The sequence below is a fragment of the Mauremys mutica genome, chromosome 2 (genome assembly GCF_020497125.1).
Source record: "Mauremys mutica isolate MM-2020 ecotype Southern chromosome 2, ASM2049712v1, whole genome shotgun sequence".
Classification (NCBI taxonomy): domain Eukaryota; kingdom Metazoa; phylum Chordata; order Testudines; family Geoemydidae; genus Mauremys; species Mauremys mutica.
Window position 1 is genome coordinate 288347013 of NC_059073.1, and position 15315 is coordinate 288362327.

A 15315-nucleotide genomic window follows, 5' to 3' on the forward strand; every position below is an offset into this window, starting at 1 on the left:
CTTTGTCTATGCTAACTCCACCTAACCTACAGGCCAATCACACAGAAGCACCAATACTAAATCATTGACATAGCTAACTTTTAATGAGCAATTCCACAGATTCCTTTTACAGCAAGCCTGAGGAGTTTTAACGAATATTTTTCATATACATTTCACTTCACAGTAATGGCTACAGCAAGGCAACGACAAAATGCCCTTTGGACAAGGGTTATTTTAAACAAATATTAAACAGGGCTAGTTCATCGTCTTGGGCCCCTTCCAGACCCATTCACTCATTCATCCCCCTCACTCCTCTTCCACACACCTCGCTTCTGAGTTCACATTGATTTCTTTAAAAAAAAAACAAAAAAACAGCGTCTATATATTAGTTTAGGGTTAGAGAGGGGTGAGGAAGAGGAGGCGCAGAGTAGGCCAGCGGGGGGAAGGGAGGTGCAAAGATGGGAAAAGTAGCCAAAGGGGCCCCAAATACTTGGGTGTAGGGTGATCAGATGTCCTGATTTTTGGGTCTTTTTCTTTTATAGGCTCCTATTACCACCCCACACCCCCGTCCTGATTTTTCACATCTGCTGTCTGGTCACCCTACTTGGATGCAAGTTTGAGCACCCAGGAAGTCAGGTGGCTAGAGGAAACCCCCAGTAAGAGCCAGCAGCAGGGACTAACCAGAAGGCCGTATTTGTGGGCCACATGAAGCTGTTGGAGGACGGGGGCAGTAGTGAAGCAGTGAAGAAAGTGAGGGCCCGGAGAAACCGCCTAGTTAAGGGCAAAAGAGTTAGAGTTAGACAGCTGGGAAGAACAGGACATGGAGTGTGGGTGGCAAGCAGGCCTCAAATCCATAGGGCACTGCACAGGCTCTACTCAGCACTTTCTTATAGAAGGCAGGATGGTTACTCCCTCCTGCATATCTATGGCATTGTCCCCCATCCTCCAGAGAGAGCCCTCTATGGGGCTGAGATTCATGTTGGTAGGGAAGGAGTGGAAATCTTACCTTGGGGAGGGGACATGTCCCTTCATTGGCTTTGAAGAGATTATGTGGGAACAGTCATATAGCCCGGGGGTTTGGCTGCCTCCTGATGGGTTTTGGCTTTTTTTTTTTTTTTAAAGAATCACAAGGCACATGGTCCTAATATTTTATTTATGTGTTCTTAGTACCTTTATTTAGGCTTGTCTACACACAAAGTTGTACTCTTTTACCTATTAACGATCCTAGTATATTTAAAGTGTTCGCATGGAGACACTTAAGCCTGGTCTACACTAGAAAGTTTCACTGGCAAAATTTTCCTTTTGCCAGCATAGTTTTGCTTATGTCTACACTCAGGCCTCATCAACACTACAAAGTTAGGTCAGCTCAACTACGTCACTCAGGACTGTGAAATATGTTATGCCCTGTGCAACATAGTTAAGCCAACTGAGGCCCCAGTGTAGGTCACCGGAAGAATTCTTCTGTCAAACATACCTACCACCTCTCAGAGAGGTGGGTTTACTACAGCCATAGAACAACCCCTTTTGTCACTGTAGCAAGTGCCTACAACTACAGTGGCACAGCTGTAGCTGTGCCACTGTAGCATTTCTAGCATACACATACACTTATTTGTGATTTCTGCCAACCAAAATCTCAACATTTGCCGACAAAGTTAAACCAGTTATACTGGTGTAAAGTCATTCATATCAATATAGTTTATTCCCATAAAGGATGGGGAAGGCATCTATATACAAGTATAATTGTGTGCAGACTAGGGGTTGTACCGGCGTAGCTATTTCAGTAAAATATCACACCCTGACATGAAATAGTTAAACTGACACAAAACCAGTGCGTAGATCAGGCCTTTATTACCATGGCAGGGCAGCTCTGAGTATACTACTGAGCATTGTGCTCCCTCTGCTGACCTTGCAGCAGTAGAGTGCATACTGATATTACAGCATCTGCATACACTGCTCGCCCATGTGGTCAAGTATTAAAAGCAAAATCCTTATTTCAAACGCAGAGTACAATCCATTCCTCTTCCTTCAGAGAGAGTTAACAGTAATGACAAAAAAAGTTCTCATCAATCAGCAATTTAGGAGCAGTGCAGAGAGCCTGACGCAAAGAACATTCACAGTGAACATTTTAGCCAGAGTGTAGCAAAAACACATGCTATTGAAAGAAATGGGCAGCACACGCCTTTTAAAAAGCTTTACAATACCACAGAAATAATCCTGACATAAAAACATTTGACACATACTGTGATAAAATTCCTATTCCCACCTCCCCTTTCAGCATTTCAATATATGCAGCACTATATTCAGAATAAGTTTTGATCCATCCAGTGGAGGGCAGATTTAAATACTCAGCAGGGCCCAGATCCAGCACCACCCAAATAAACACAGGGCACCCTCACATAGAGTAGGGGCTGGATTCCTTAATGGCCCCACTGGACTGCTTAATAGTCCTCACCCATGCCAAGCCTCCTCCCTCTGTCCCAAAGAGACTCTTCAAGCTGTATGTAACTATCCACTGTGTCGTGGGAGGAAACCAAAAACTCTCAGCAAAGCTCCCAGACACACAGCTGGGGAGCAGTGTCTCTGTGACAGGCTCCTCTGTGGTCCCTCGGAAGTCCATCTCTGCATAGCTGTGGGACCTTGGCTTTGGGTAAGCTAACCAGCTAGTGGAAATCAGTATAGAGTTCTGCTCTCTACCTTGCAAATTCCCCTGGGACTGATACAATCAGCAATAATTGGCCTGTCTTCACTCTCTTTGAGAGAGGGAAGTATGGTACAGGTCGCAGAGGGAGAGCGTGGGCCACAAGAGTGCTGTGGCTGGGTCAAGGATCTTCAGGGATGGAGCCTAGTTGCCCAGTACATGCCAAGTCTCCTTAATCTCCCTCCCCATACACCTCTTCCTTAAGGAGAAGCAAGCAGCAGGAACTCCACAAGGAGAACTTTACAGACTTTGCTGAATATTTCTCTGCTTTCCTATGTGCTTCTCCACTTAGCCCTTGTTTTGTCAGTGACTCGCTGATGCATCAGGTTCCTTTTGCCTTTTGGCCCAGCTCCCAAGGACCCTTCTGTAATACACCCTGCTCAAGTGCTGCAAATAAAAGATAAAGACAAAAGGAAACTATGATGGAAGGGAGTAAGAGACTGAATGAACTTCCCAGCCTATCAGACAAAGTTTGTTAAGTAAGGCAGATGTGCCACAGAGGATTCCTCATTTATTTGTTGGTAGTTTTTGGCCACCACTTAGGTATAGCTGCAGTAAGGTTCACACTAGTGTCACCTGGTAAATTGATATGAAGTGGCTCATTTATGTTAGCTAATCGCAGCAAAGCTATGCCAAGTTCATCTCCACCAGCCCGGTACTTGCCAGCTGACTTTCCCGATTCAGTTAAGATCGCAGCACCCTCGGGAATGCTTCCTAATGGCAAAGGAGCTGAAAGCTGCACTGGCAATAGGCGTTTACGGATGACACCCGTGTGGTGGGTCCTAGCTGTTAACTCCTGTCCGATATAACAGCCTTTGGTAAAACTGATTCCATTCATGTAGGCCAGGTTGGATTCCAGTGGTAAGGCTACTCCTGGGGGGATGTCTTTCACGCCTTCAGCTATTCCTGGGGGGAAAACAGAAGTAACTGGTAAGTTTTGTCAGGCTCTCACAATGCATAGCACTTTTAGCATCTATCTTGTTCTCTGCAAACTGTAATTAAAAAAAAAATTGAAATAGTTTAAATTTATTGGTTTTTCAATATGTTGGTTGGAAACCCAAGTTGAAACCACTAGTCATAACTGAGCAGGGCTAGCAAAGGCTGATTTAAAAGACGAACCAAAAAGCTGTATTAGAGCCTGATCTGACATTTTGAGCATTCACGAGCACACTACTGAAAGGGAGGGCAGTCAAAACCAGGCAGGACTGGACCCAAATGAACCTATATACATTTAATACAAAGGGCCATATCCTTTAGGGTCAATAAAGAGTTATTTTCGGTCATAAGCTATGTAATAAACATAGGACGGTCAAATGAAAATATCTATTCAGCAATCAGCCCAATTATATTTTTTATCTTAAAAGTCAGGGCATACAGAGAAATAAAAAACATCCAATTAGTTAATAACAGCTTTATGGAAACGTTACTATTTTCTCCTTTTTGACTATAACTTCTGATGAAGGATTATTGAAGGAAATACTCAGTGTGGATCCATTAAAAACTATGCAGCCATCTCCATTATGACCATAGATTCATTGTACTATAGGAGTTCAGACTCTAATATATTAAATACTTAAGGTAAAAATATAGTTTAACTGAAGTATTTCCTGTTATTACCCAATAGGAGACTGATTTTCAGTGGGAGTTTCAGGTGCTCAGTATCTATGAAAATGAGGCCATAAGTCCTGTTCTTTATTTTTTAAACCTAGAACTGTGGTTTAACTAAGATAGGCTCTGATCCTGTCCTGCAATCTGATCTGGAAGGGCAGACCCTACAAAGTTTAAGGCCAAAAGGGGGGAATTAGATCATCTAGTCTGACCTCCTGTATATCACAGGCTATTAAATTTTACCCAGTTCCCCCTGTATTGCTCCCCATAACTTATGTTTTGCTAATGTGCATCTTCCAGAGAGGCATCCAGTCTTGATACGAAGACAGCAAGAGATAGAGAATCCAGCCCTTTCCTTGATAGTTTGTTCCAGTGGTTAACCACCTTCCCTCACTATTAAGTTTGTGCCTTATCTTCAGTTTGAATTTGTCTGGCTCCAGCTTCCAGCCATTAGTTCATATTATGCCTTTCTCCACTAGGTTACAGAGCCCATTAATACCTGGCATTTCCTCCCCGTAAAGGTGCTTATACACTAATCCTGTCACCTCTCCATCGTCTTTTTGATAAACTAAACAGATTGAGGTCTAGGTCTCTTGCTAGAAGACATTTTTCTCCAGCTCTCAAATCATGTTTGTAGCTCTTTTACACAGCTTCCCTCGTTTTTCAAAATCTTTTTAAATATGTGGATAACAGTATTCCCGTGTTGGTCTCACCAATGCCAGATACAGAGGCAAAATCACCTCCCCACTCCTGTTCACTCACTAGTCTGCCTTATACCCAAGGATTACATTAGCCCTTTTGCTAGTGTCACACTGGGAGCTTATATTTTACTTGCTTGTGTACTATGACCCCTAGAGTCACTGCTTTCCAAGATACAGTCCCCCATTTTGGAAGTATGGCCTACATTCCCTGCTTCTCGATGTCTGGCTTTGCATTTGGCTGTTTTAAAATGCATTTTGTTTGAATGTGCCAAGCTTACCAAGCGCCCCAGATCCAGTCTGTATGACTGCCCTGTCCTCATTATTATTTATCTCTGTCAATCTTTGTGTCGGCCACAGCGATTTTATATTTACTTCGAGATCATTGATAAAGTGTTGAATAACATTGGACCTAGCACGAATCCCACTAGGACCAAACCCATTTAGTGCTGATTTCCCAGTGACAAATACTTTGAAATCTGTCCATTTGCCAGGTCTTAAGCCATTTAATTATTGCTTTGCTGACATTCTATACTGCTCACTTTTCTAAATCAGAATAGCATGCATTACTAAGTCAATTACCGTACAAAAATCAACCACACTTGTGATCTCATCAAAGAATGAAATCAGGTTTGTTTGACGAGACCTATTTTTCATAAAACCACATTGACTGGCATTAATTATATTCCTATCCTTTCATTCTTTATCAATTGAATCCCATTTCAGATTTTCCATTCATTTGGTTAGGCTTTGTCAGGCTAACCAGCCTATAGTTACTCAGATCATCTTGCTTGCCTTTTTTGAATACTGGCACATCAGCAGCACTCTCCCAGTCTTCTGAAATTTCTCTGGCATTCGAAGATTAATTAAAAATTAACATCAGTGGGCAGAGAGCTCCTCACCCAACTGTTTTAGGACCCTTGAGTTCAAGTTATCCAGGCCTGTTAATATCTAGTGGATGATGTTTAACATTCTCCTTAGTTACTAATAGAATGGAAAGTACTTCATCGGACATACCGTATATGATGCAAGTACATCATTCTGCTTCTTTCCAAATATGGAGAAAAATATCTATTGAATATTTCTGCCTTTTCTGCATCATTATTAATAATTTTACCATCTCCATCGCGTTATGGGCCTATACCATTTCTTGGATTTCTTTTGTTCCTAATGTATTTGATTTTAAGTAAAATCTCCTTATTGTGCTTATTCCTGCCAGACACAGATGCTTCCCTGATGACTTTAACTCTCCTTATTATCTGCACTTCATATTAATAAATATAAATTAGAAGTTATCTATTCCTCCTTTTTCCTTTGGTTATATGTTGCTTTTTTATTTATAATTACTGTCTTTGCTCTGCCAGTGAACCAGGATAGGCTTTTAGCCAAAATTGTCCTTTTTGGCCATCTAATAAACTCTTCTTAAAGAACTCCCAATCTTCATTCATATTTTTCTGTCTCAATTTTCCCTCCCCATCAACTTCATTCGTAATTTTCCTCATCTTTGAGAAATTAGACCCTTTGAAGCACCAAGAATATATACTACTTTTCTTCCTTTGCCCACATTAAATGCAACTTCCTGTCCAGTGATTCATTTCATCTAATGCCTGGCTGGAGTCCCATGGAAGTCAACAGGGCTCTGCATGGGCACAATGGTGAACCCACACACATGAGATTACAGTATCTTAGTTACCAACTCAAAGCAAATACATATGGCTTTTATCGTAAATTTCTTTATGAATCCAGTCATACATTTTTACTAAACAGGCCAAGTTCGTTTTTTTTTTTCCCACAGCAACAGGCAAACAAACAAGCAAGCACAGTTAATATTCCAAAAATAATCAAAATGACTCAAACCACAAAAATGTCTGACCATATGGAAACCAGTAATCCTATAGGCATGCCCGCATCCATACATTTATTTAAAAACCCCAGCAGCTGGATACTGTATTCAAAATATAGTTATAGTTACTAAATCAAATGTAGTCCAAAAGTATTAAACAAGAGCCATATTTACTACCATGTCAGCAAACACATTCAGACATCCAGTACTTAGCATTTAACTTCTTCTAGTGTCTTGCATTAGATCTTGAGTATGGAGTTCTCTCAGTAACATACATCTCCCTCATTTTCCTAATTTACTAGCGTATAAAACTTAAATCGGCTTTACCTTGTTTGTACCTGTGCCTATGATAATCGCTAATATTTCCTATATGACTTCCAGGGACAATTTCTAGTGGATTTTCCTCTTTGTTTGTAATCAATCTCCAACCCATGACTTCTACTCTGGGATCAGGAGTTAAAACCAAAGTTTTGTCTGCACATTTATCAAGAGTACTGGAAACATCTCCAGACTGTTCCTCTGGGATGACTGCCCACAAAGAGAGATCAAGGCAGGGGGCTATGTTTACTTTCCTCCGGATCTTGTACAATTTCAAATGCTTTTGAACAGAATCCAGCACTGAGTAGTCACACTCCAGCAGGATATTTGGTTCCTCTTCTTGACTTTCATGAAGCCTGAAAAAGTAACACATACAATATTAAAAGAAACAGAAGAAGTAGTTTCACCAGAGCCTTTTACCTTAATCCTGAGCCAAGTCCAATGATATGCAGAATTTACTGAGTGCTACTAGTGCTGATATGGGCAGTGCTCAACCTTTTGGACAACTATGAAATGTTTGCACCATACTTTTTTCTGTTAAAACAAACAAAACAAAGAAATCAAACAAAATTGTAAAATTATATAGGAATGGAAATCTACACCTAGATTCCCCAAGCCCCACCAAACCTATCCAAGTTATTCTATTATTGGAAGGTCAACTCCTGCCTTCACTCTCAGTGATGCCAGTCGTGAGCACCCAATTGTCCACTGCTCTGACAAATGTGTTTTCACCCATGCCTGACCCCGTTCAATGAGTGGGAAAAGACTCCCAGTCCCAGTAAGCCATCTTCTTACCCTCCTTCAGAGGCAGATTTACCATGAAACAAACAGTGCAGTGGCACGGGGTCCCCAATGACAGGGGCCCCCCAAAATGCAGGACAAATCTCACCTGGCAACCTGCCCCTGAGTTCTGGCCAGTAGCGCAGCAGGGCTCAGGCAGGCAGGCTGCCTGCATTCCGTGGCCAGTGGCCCCACGCCGCTCCCGGAAGCGTCTGGCTGCTGGCATGTCTCTGTGTGCCCCTGGTGGGGGGGGGAAAGGCGGCTCCACGTGCTGATCCTGCCCCAGGCAGCACATGGAGACCTGCTGCCCCCTTCCCTCCAAGGGGCACACAGAGACGTGCCAGCAGCAGTGCAACAAGGCTATGACGGCTCCCCACCCACGCTGCCTCCCTTCCTCCATGCCATGCCACTTCTGGAAGTGGCCGGCATGTCCCTGCGGCCCCGGGGTGGGAGGGAGAGGGGATGTCTCTGCGCATTGCTCCCGCCCCGAGCGCCGACTCCGCAGCTCCCATTGGCTGGGAACTGCAGCCAATGGGAGCTGTGGGGGCGGCGCCTGCGGGTAGTGGTGTGCAGAGACCCCATGATCCCCCCTGCCTAGGAGCCGCTGCCATAGGGGTGTGCCGGTCGCTTTGGGAGCCGCACTGCCCAAGGTAAGTGCCGCCCCCCTGATCCTTCCCACACCTGAACCCCCTTCCCCAGACCAGAGCCCGCACCCAGCACCCAAACTCGCTCCCAGAACCCGACCCCCACACTTCCTACTGCACCGCAACCCCAGTCAAGGCACCTCACTTTATTTTCATTTACTACCTATTACTTATAATATAGGAGGATGAAGAAAAAACAAAAGAATGAAAAAGAGGGTAGGGAGATAAGAGAGAACATTCTTTTTCTTGTCTGGGTCCCCAGGGGGGTGGCCCCAAAAGTGAAGCTGCACACAGGGCCCCACTAACTCTAAATCTACCACTGCCGTCCTTGAAGTCCCTCCTCAAAACTTATGTCTTCCATAATGCATAGATTAAACTTAATCTGAAAACAACTAGGAAGATGAAGCCTGTGATCACTACTTCTGAATAGCTAAGAACTGCACATATTCTATTATATTAGTTATCCTGTTTCCCCTACCCTGGCCTGCTTGTTCACATCATCCACTTGTTATGGGCAGCAACTGTGTATTTTTGTACAGTGCCTATCACAATGGGGCCTGACCTCTCTATGCCTTTTATGCACTATCACAATATAAATGTCAAGTAATAGTAACTGAGCTGAGAATATCCAAGGCCCCATTTGTCACTGCTTACAATTATGTAATGGAACTGTGAAATGTTGCCATTCTACTTTGGTAGCAGTTTAAACCAAGTTTGCACAGATGTAAATGACTGCATAAGGCAGTGGAAAAATCAAAGCCAGTATGTTCATATATCATCATAGCACATTTTTAGAGTTGGTGCTTCAGTACTATAGTGAGGGATACATTAGAATTGGGCACCTTATTATTACTTATTTACGTTGTGATAATGCCTGCAGACTCCAATCAGCAATCAAGAGTCCATTGTGCTGGCACTATTTACAGATTAAAAAAAAGACATTTAACTATGATCAACTGCATGAAACATCTTGGGGGATTACTGTATGTGAAATGGGAAATACACAAAAATTCTTAAATAGTAGGGACAGGAATTACCTCTGAAGAACAGAAGTGAAGGGAGAACAAAACAATACAAATTAATTTAAATGGAGAAAGATGAGATTTTTCAGCCACTTTTTTTTTTTATGAACAAGAAAAGCTAAACTAATGCACATTGTAGACTGATATGGCCCTGATCCTGCAAAGACTTACATGTGCGCTTGACTTTACATACTGTAAGTGGTCCCATTGATTTCAGCATCACTAATGTATAAAGTTGACCATGGACAAAGGCAAGATCAGGCCCTGTAACATAAGCTATGTCTAGTTGACATTAAAAGACCACCACCATTTTTCAACAGGATTTTTTCCCCAACAGTTATTCATAATAAACCACCATTGTAAACGTGAAACAAAGGAATTTCTCCCTCCATGGCATAGGCCAGCAAGTTTACTATTGTAAAATTTACACCAAATAATTTAAGAAGGCCCCAAATGAGCAAGAGTCATAGATTCTAGGACTAGAAGGGACCTCGAGAGGTCATCAAGTCCAGTCACCTACCCTCATGGCAGGACCAAATATTGTCTAGACCATCCCTGATGACATTTATCTAACCTACTCTTAAATATCTCCAGAGATGGAGATTCCACAACCTCCCTAGGCAATTTATTCCAGTGTTTAACCACCCTGACAGTTAGGAACTTTTTCCTAATGTCCAACCTAAACCTCCCTTGTTGCAGTTTAAGCCCATTGCTTCTTGTTCTATCCTTAGAGGCTAAGATGAACAAGTTTTCTTCCTCCTCCTTATGACACCCTTTTAGATACCTGAAAACTGCTATCATGTCCCCTCTCAGTCTTCTCTTTTCCAAACTAAACAAACCCAATTCTTTCAGCCTTCCTTCATTGGTCATGTTCTCTAGACCTTTAATCATTCCTGTTGTTCTTCTCTGGACCCTCTCCAATTTCTCCACATCTTTCTTGAAATGCGGTGCCCAGAACTGGACACAATACTCCAGTTGAGGCCTGACCAGAGTAGAGCAGAAGACTGATTTCTCGTGTCTTGCTCACAGCACACCTGTTAATGCATCCCAGAATCATGTTTGCTTTTTTTGCAACAGCATCAGACTGTTTACTCATATTTAGCTTGTGGTCCACTATAACCCCTAGACCCCTTTCTGCCGTACTCCTTCCTAGACAGTCTCTTCCCATTCTGTATGTGTGAAACTGATTGTTCCTTCCTAAGTGGAGCACTTTGCATTTGTCTTTATTAAACTTCATCCTGTTTACGGCAGACCATTTCCAAAGCAGTTGCAATCCCTCCCAGTTTGGGGAGTGATTAAACACATGCTTAATTTAAATTACACCCATTTCCAAGCCTTAAATGTTTTGCTCTATCAGCTCTTAAATTAACTTTGCACTGGACCAAATTTGGCCAAGTTATACAATTAGCTCCAGTACATCCACATCTGACTTCACAGCTAGCAAACGCATCTGCTCCCATATTAGCAACATACTGGTTGCATACTCGAGCAATAGTCTCTTCCAAGTGACCCCCCCCCCGCTTTGAATTGGTCTCACCTGTAGAGGATGAGATCATAGAGGCACCGGCCCTGCACGTTGAGCGCATGCGTGTACTGAGCGCGTGGAGGGGGCGAGGTCTGTGGCGAAGGAGCCCCGCCCTCCGGGGGTTGGTCCGCTCCGCCCCACATCAGTCGCGCCACGTCATTAGTGAGCAGCCCCTGCAAGAACGTGTCCGCCTCGGGTCCCTGCACGCGCAGGAGCGCGCGGCTGAGCGGGAAGCACCGAACAGCCGCGGGTGGGGGAGGGGCGCCCCCGCCGAGCCGCCTCATCCCTCCGCCCCCACCTAGCCCCAGGGCGGGCCGGCGGGGTAGACCGAGCACCGCCGCGCCCGCCCTCACCAACATGGCGACGCGAGAGAGACGGGGGCCCGTCAGGGCGGACCGACGGCAGCAACCGCTGTAGGAGCCGCAGCCGCCATCTTGCGCGTGTCAGGTTGGGAGCGAGGCGGAGCGTGGGTGGTAAGAAAACGCTCCTCCCCGCTGAGGGAGCCACGCCCAGTGCCCTCCACTAGCCCTGCGGGGTGGAGCTATGGGGCCAGAGGGCGGGACCTCCGCCAGCGAGGGGAGGCCTCAGGCACCACGTGCCCTGCTGCCCTCTGGGCCCCCAGTGGCAACTGGGGGGGTTCACCCCCCCCCCCCGTCGTCAATAGCTGGCCTGGGAGGCTCCTATTTCCCTGACCGGTGCGGCAGCAGCTGCTCTGGTACCTCCCAGAGAGTGGCCCGTGGCACCTGACAAACATCCATCGCATGAGCCAGTGTGAGGCGACACTGCCCCTTCCCAGCAGCATGGGAGGCTTTCCAGCCCTAGCCCTCAAAGCACTTTACAAAGGAGCTCAGTGTTGCCATTTTAGAGGTGGGGAAACTGAGGCAGAGAGGTGCAAGTTGCCCAAGGTCACCCAGCAGACCAGTGACAGAACTGGGTTTAGAACCCAGGTCTCCTGAGTCCCAGTCTAATGCTCAAGCTACTAGGCCGATAGGACCCATCTTTGTTGTAAAACTTGGCACCTGGCCCATATGTAACCAGAACAAAGCATATGCTTCAACTTTCTTTGAATATGTTTGGCTTTGAAGTAGTCAGGATTAAATTGCAAAGCTTGTCCTGAGTAGGTGCAGTTCTGACATATATGTACTATGTAGAGCCATCTTCTGACTAAAACAGCTGGGATCATCTGTTTGTGTTATCTTTCTCCTGCTCTCTGAGAATTGATCAGCCATATGGTAGGGCTTGGAAGGAGGAGGATGTGTTTTGGACCTAGAGGTGGGTTTTTTTGTTTGTTTTTTGTGGTTGTTATTCAACATGTTATTCAACATGCACTTAGGACGGAAGAATCCCATACACTGCTACAGACTAGGGACTGAATGGCTGGTCAGCAGTTCTGCAGAAAAGGACCTATGGGTTACGGTGGACGAAAAGCTGAATATGAGTCAACAGTGTGCCCTTGTTGCCAAGAAGGCTAATGGCATTTTGGGTTGTATAAGTAGGGGCATTTCCAGCAGATCAAGGGATGTGATCATTCCCTTCTACTCAGCACTGGTAAAGCCTCATTTGGAGTACTGTGTCCAATTTTGGGCCCCACACTACAAGAAGGATGTGGATAAATTGGAAAGAGTCCAGCGGAGGGCAACAAAAATGATTAGGGGGCTGGAGCACATGACTTATGAGGAGAGGCTGAGGGATCTGGGGTTGTTTAGTCTGCAGAAGAGAAGAATGAGGGGGGGATTTGATAGCTGCTTTCAACTACCTGAAAGGGGGTTCCAAAGAGGATGGATCTAGACTGTTCTCAGTAGTAGAAGATGACAGAACAAGGAGTAATGGTCTCAAGTTGCAGAGGGGGAGGTTTAGGTTGGATATTAGGAAAAACTTTTTCACTAGTAGGGTGGTGAAGAACTGGAATGGGTTACCTAGGGAGGTGGTGGAATCTCCTTCCTTTGAGGTTTTTAAGGTCAGGCTTGACAAAGCCCTGGCTGGGATGATTTAGTTGGGTTTGGCCCTGCTTTGAGCAGGGGGTTGGACTAGATGACCTCCTGAGGTCCCTTCCAACCCTGAGATTCTATGATTCTATGCTTCTACATATCTGCTAAGGAACTCAGACACTCTGATTGCATTGCTATTAACTCTAGAGAGAGGATATATGATTGGTGGGATCACATAAGACCTACATTATTCTCCAGCCACCAAGGTGCATGCGTGGAACTGAGGTACGTCTTATCTAAAGAAGCAAAGGGAAGTGACTCAAGTAAAATCAATTTAATATTTGTGCTATGATTCCTGTGGGGCCTGGGCCTCTCCCTGCTTGTCCATTTTCATTGTCCCTCTGGCTCTTCAATGTGTTGCTTAATCTTTTCCCGACTTCTCTGGTGTTCCTTTAATCACTGAAGCAGGTACATAAAAATCTTCCTGAGTACTCAGTGGCTAGTACACTGGAAAATGCCACCATTCAAAGGGTTAAGCTTTTCCAACTGTTTTTTACTACTCCCTAGCTCTCTGCTGCTGCCTCCCCTCTGCTGCGGCCTCTCCTCACTATTCTTTTAAACTCCTCTTCCTTATATGCTCCCTGAGCCTTGTTTAATTCTCTTTTTGATTCTGCTTCCTGACAGTCTGCTTTTTCCTGCTCTGCCAGTTGCCTTCCTGGATGCCTGACTCTTAATGCTGGTTCTCCAGCATTTCCCAAGCTTTCTGTTGCACTCTAAGCTGTTTGCTACTCCCCCAGGTTTAAATGAAAACTAAGGAGGAACATTATTAAAAGCTTCTTTGCTAACACACTGTGGTATTTGATGGTAATGTACAGAATGTTTAATAAGATTGGAATTTGAGTTATGTTACTTTGCTCTGAAATAAAAAATCCCCTGATGGAAGCGTCTTGTCAAAATGATTTGCCAATGTGAAGGTGAGAGCTAAAAATCACCATTCCTTGGCTCATTAATACTAGACTAACTCCAGGGGAAATATATGCTAAGAGCATATATGATATGATAGCCTTGCTTTAAACTCCAATTCATGATAGTGGAATTCATCTCCCAGACTTAAAAAATGTTATTGAGTCATCTCTAAAGGCTTGTGCTCTGTTCCTCCTCCCCCTGCCACAGAAGCTTATTCTCTGTTCTCAGAACATGTATGTTTAACTCAAGACAGCAAAAGTTATCTGACTGAAGTTTTGCTGCAAAACTTCACCCTTTTGATCTCAGCTGTATAATGAGAGGAAGACATTTCAAAACTGGAAAAAAATTTCTTTTTATTAGAACTGACAGAAGCAACTAAGTATAGGCTGCCACTCAGCCTGAACTACTTATTTATATTACAGTAGTGACTACAGCTCCATCTGAAATTGGCGCCCCATTGTGCTAGGTCAGGGGTCCCCAACGTGGTGCCCGCGGGGGCATATAAATGAGCCTGTGTCCTGGCCAGCGGTGGAGCATCCGCCGAAATGCCACCGAATTTCTGCAGAAATTCAGCAGCATTTCGACGGATGCTGCACCACCGTCACGGTCCTTCGTCTGGCACCTGCCAGACGAAAAGGTTGGGGACCACTGTGCTAGGTGATAAACTTATACATAGTTAAGAGAGGTTTCAGAGTAGCAGCCAGGTTAGTCTGTATCTGCAAAAAGAACAGGAGTACTTGTGGCACCTTAGAGACTCACATGTTTGAGCGTAAGCTTTCGTGGGCTGATGAAGTGGGCTGTAGCCCATGAAAGCTTATGCTCAAATAAATTTGTTAGTCTCTGAGGTGCCATAAGTACTCCTGTTCTTTTTATAGTTAAGAGAAAGTCTCTGACCTTGAGCTTACAGTTTAAATAGACAAGACAGACACGGAGGGCAAGGGGGAATGGCAGAGTGAGGGGAAAGTGACTGACCCAAGGTCACACAGCAGAATAGTGATAGAGCCCAGATTTTCTGACTCCCAGTCCAGTGCCTATCCATGCTGCCTCAGAGCTTTTCTGTCCTCTACAAGGATCTCAGGACAGTACAGGATGTTTTATACCATGTTTGGTGTCAGCAGCCAGGCACAACAAGTAAGGACATGTCTACACTTGCCATTTAAAGCGGAAAAAGTCCCTTTTTTGCACAAAAGTCGTGGGAGCGTCTACACTTGCCAAAAGAAAACCACCTCCACGAGAGCTGTACAGCTCTTACCGGTGATGTGCAAGTGAAGACACATCCTTCCTGTTTACAGAGCTTTAGCCTCCA

At 44.6% G+C, this 15315-nt stretch overlaps 1 protein-coding gene and 1 long non-coding RNA gene across 4 annotated transcripts in view; one reads left to right on the forward strand and one right to left on the reverse strand.

The window, feature by feature from the left end:
* On the reverse strand, positions 1-11474 carry IBA57 (iron-sulfur cluster assembly factor IBA57). The gene is made up of 3 exons (XM_045003615.1): positions 11128-11474; positions 7154-7500; positions 1-3583 (listed from the first exon to the last, which is right to left on the reverse strand). Exons 1-3 carry the CDS (start codon positions 11472-11474, stop codon positions 3189-3191), a joined length of 1089 nt encoding a protein of 362 aa, XP_044859550.1. The 3' UTR covers positions 1-3188.
* LOC123362990 overlaps positions 11452-15315 on the forward strand; it is a 35512-nt gene continuing 31648 nt past the window's right edge. For all 3 annotated transcript variants that reach the window (XR_006576668.1, XR_006576669.1, XR_006576667.1), the window contains exon 1: positions 11452-11588. This is a non-coding gene — a long non-coding RNA (uncharacterized LOC123362990). The remainder of the gene's footprint in view (positions 11589-15315) is intronic.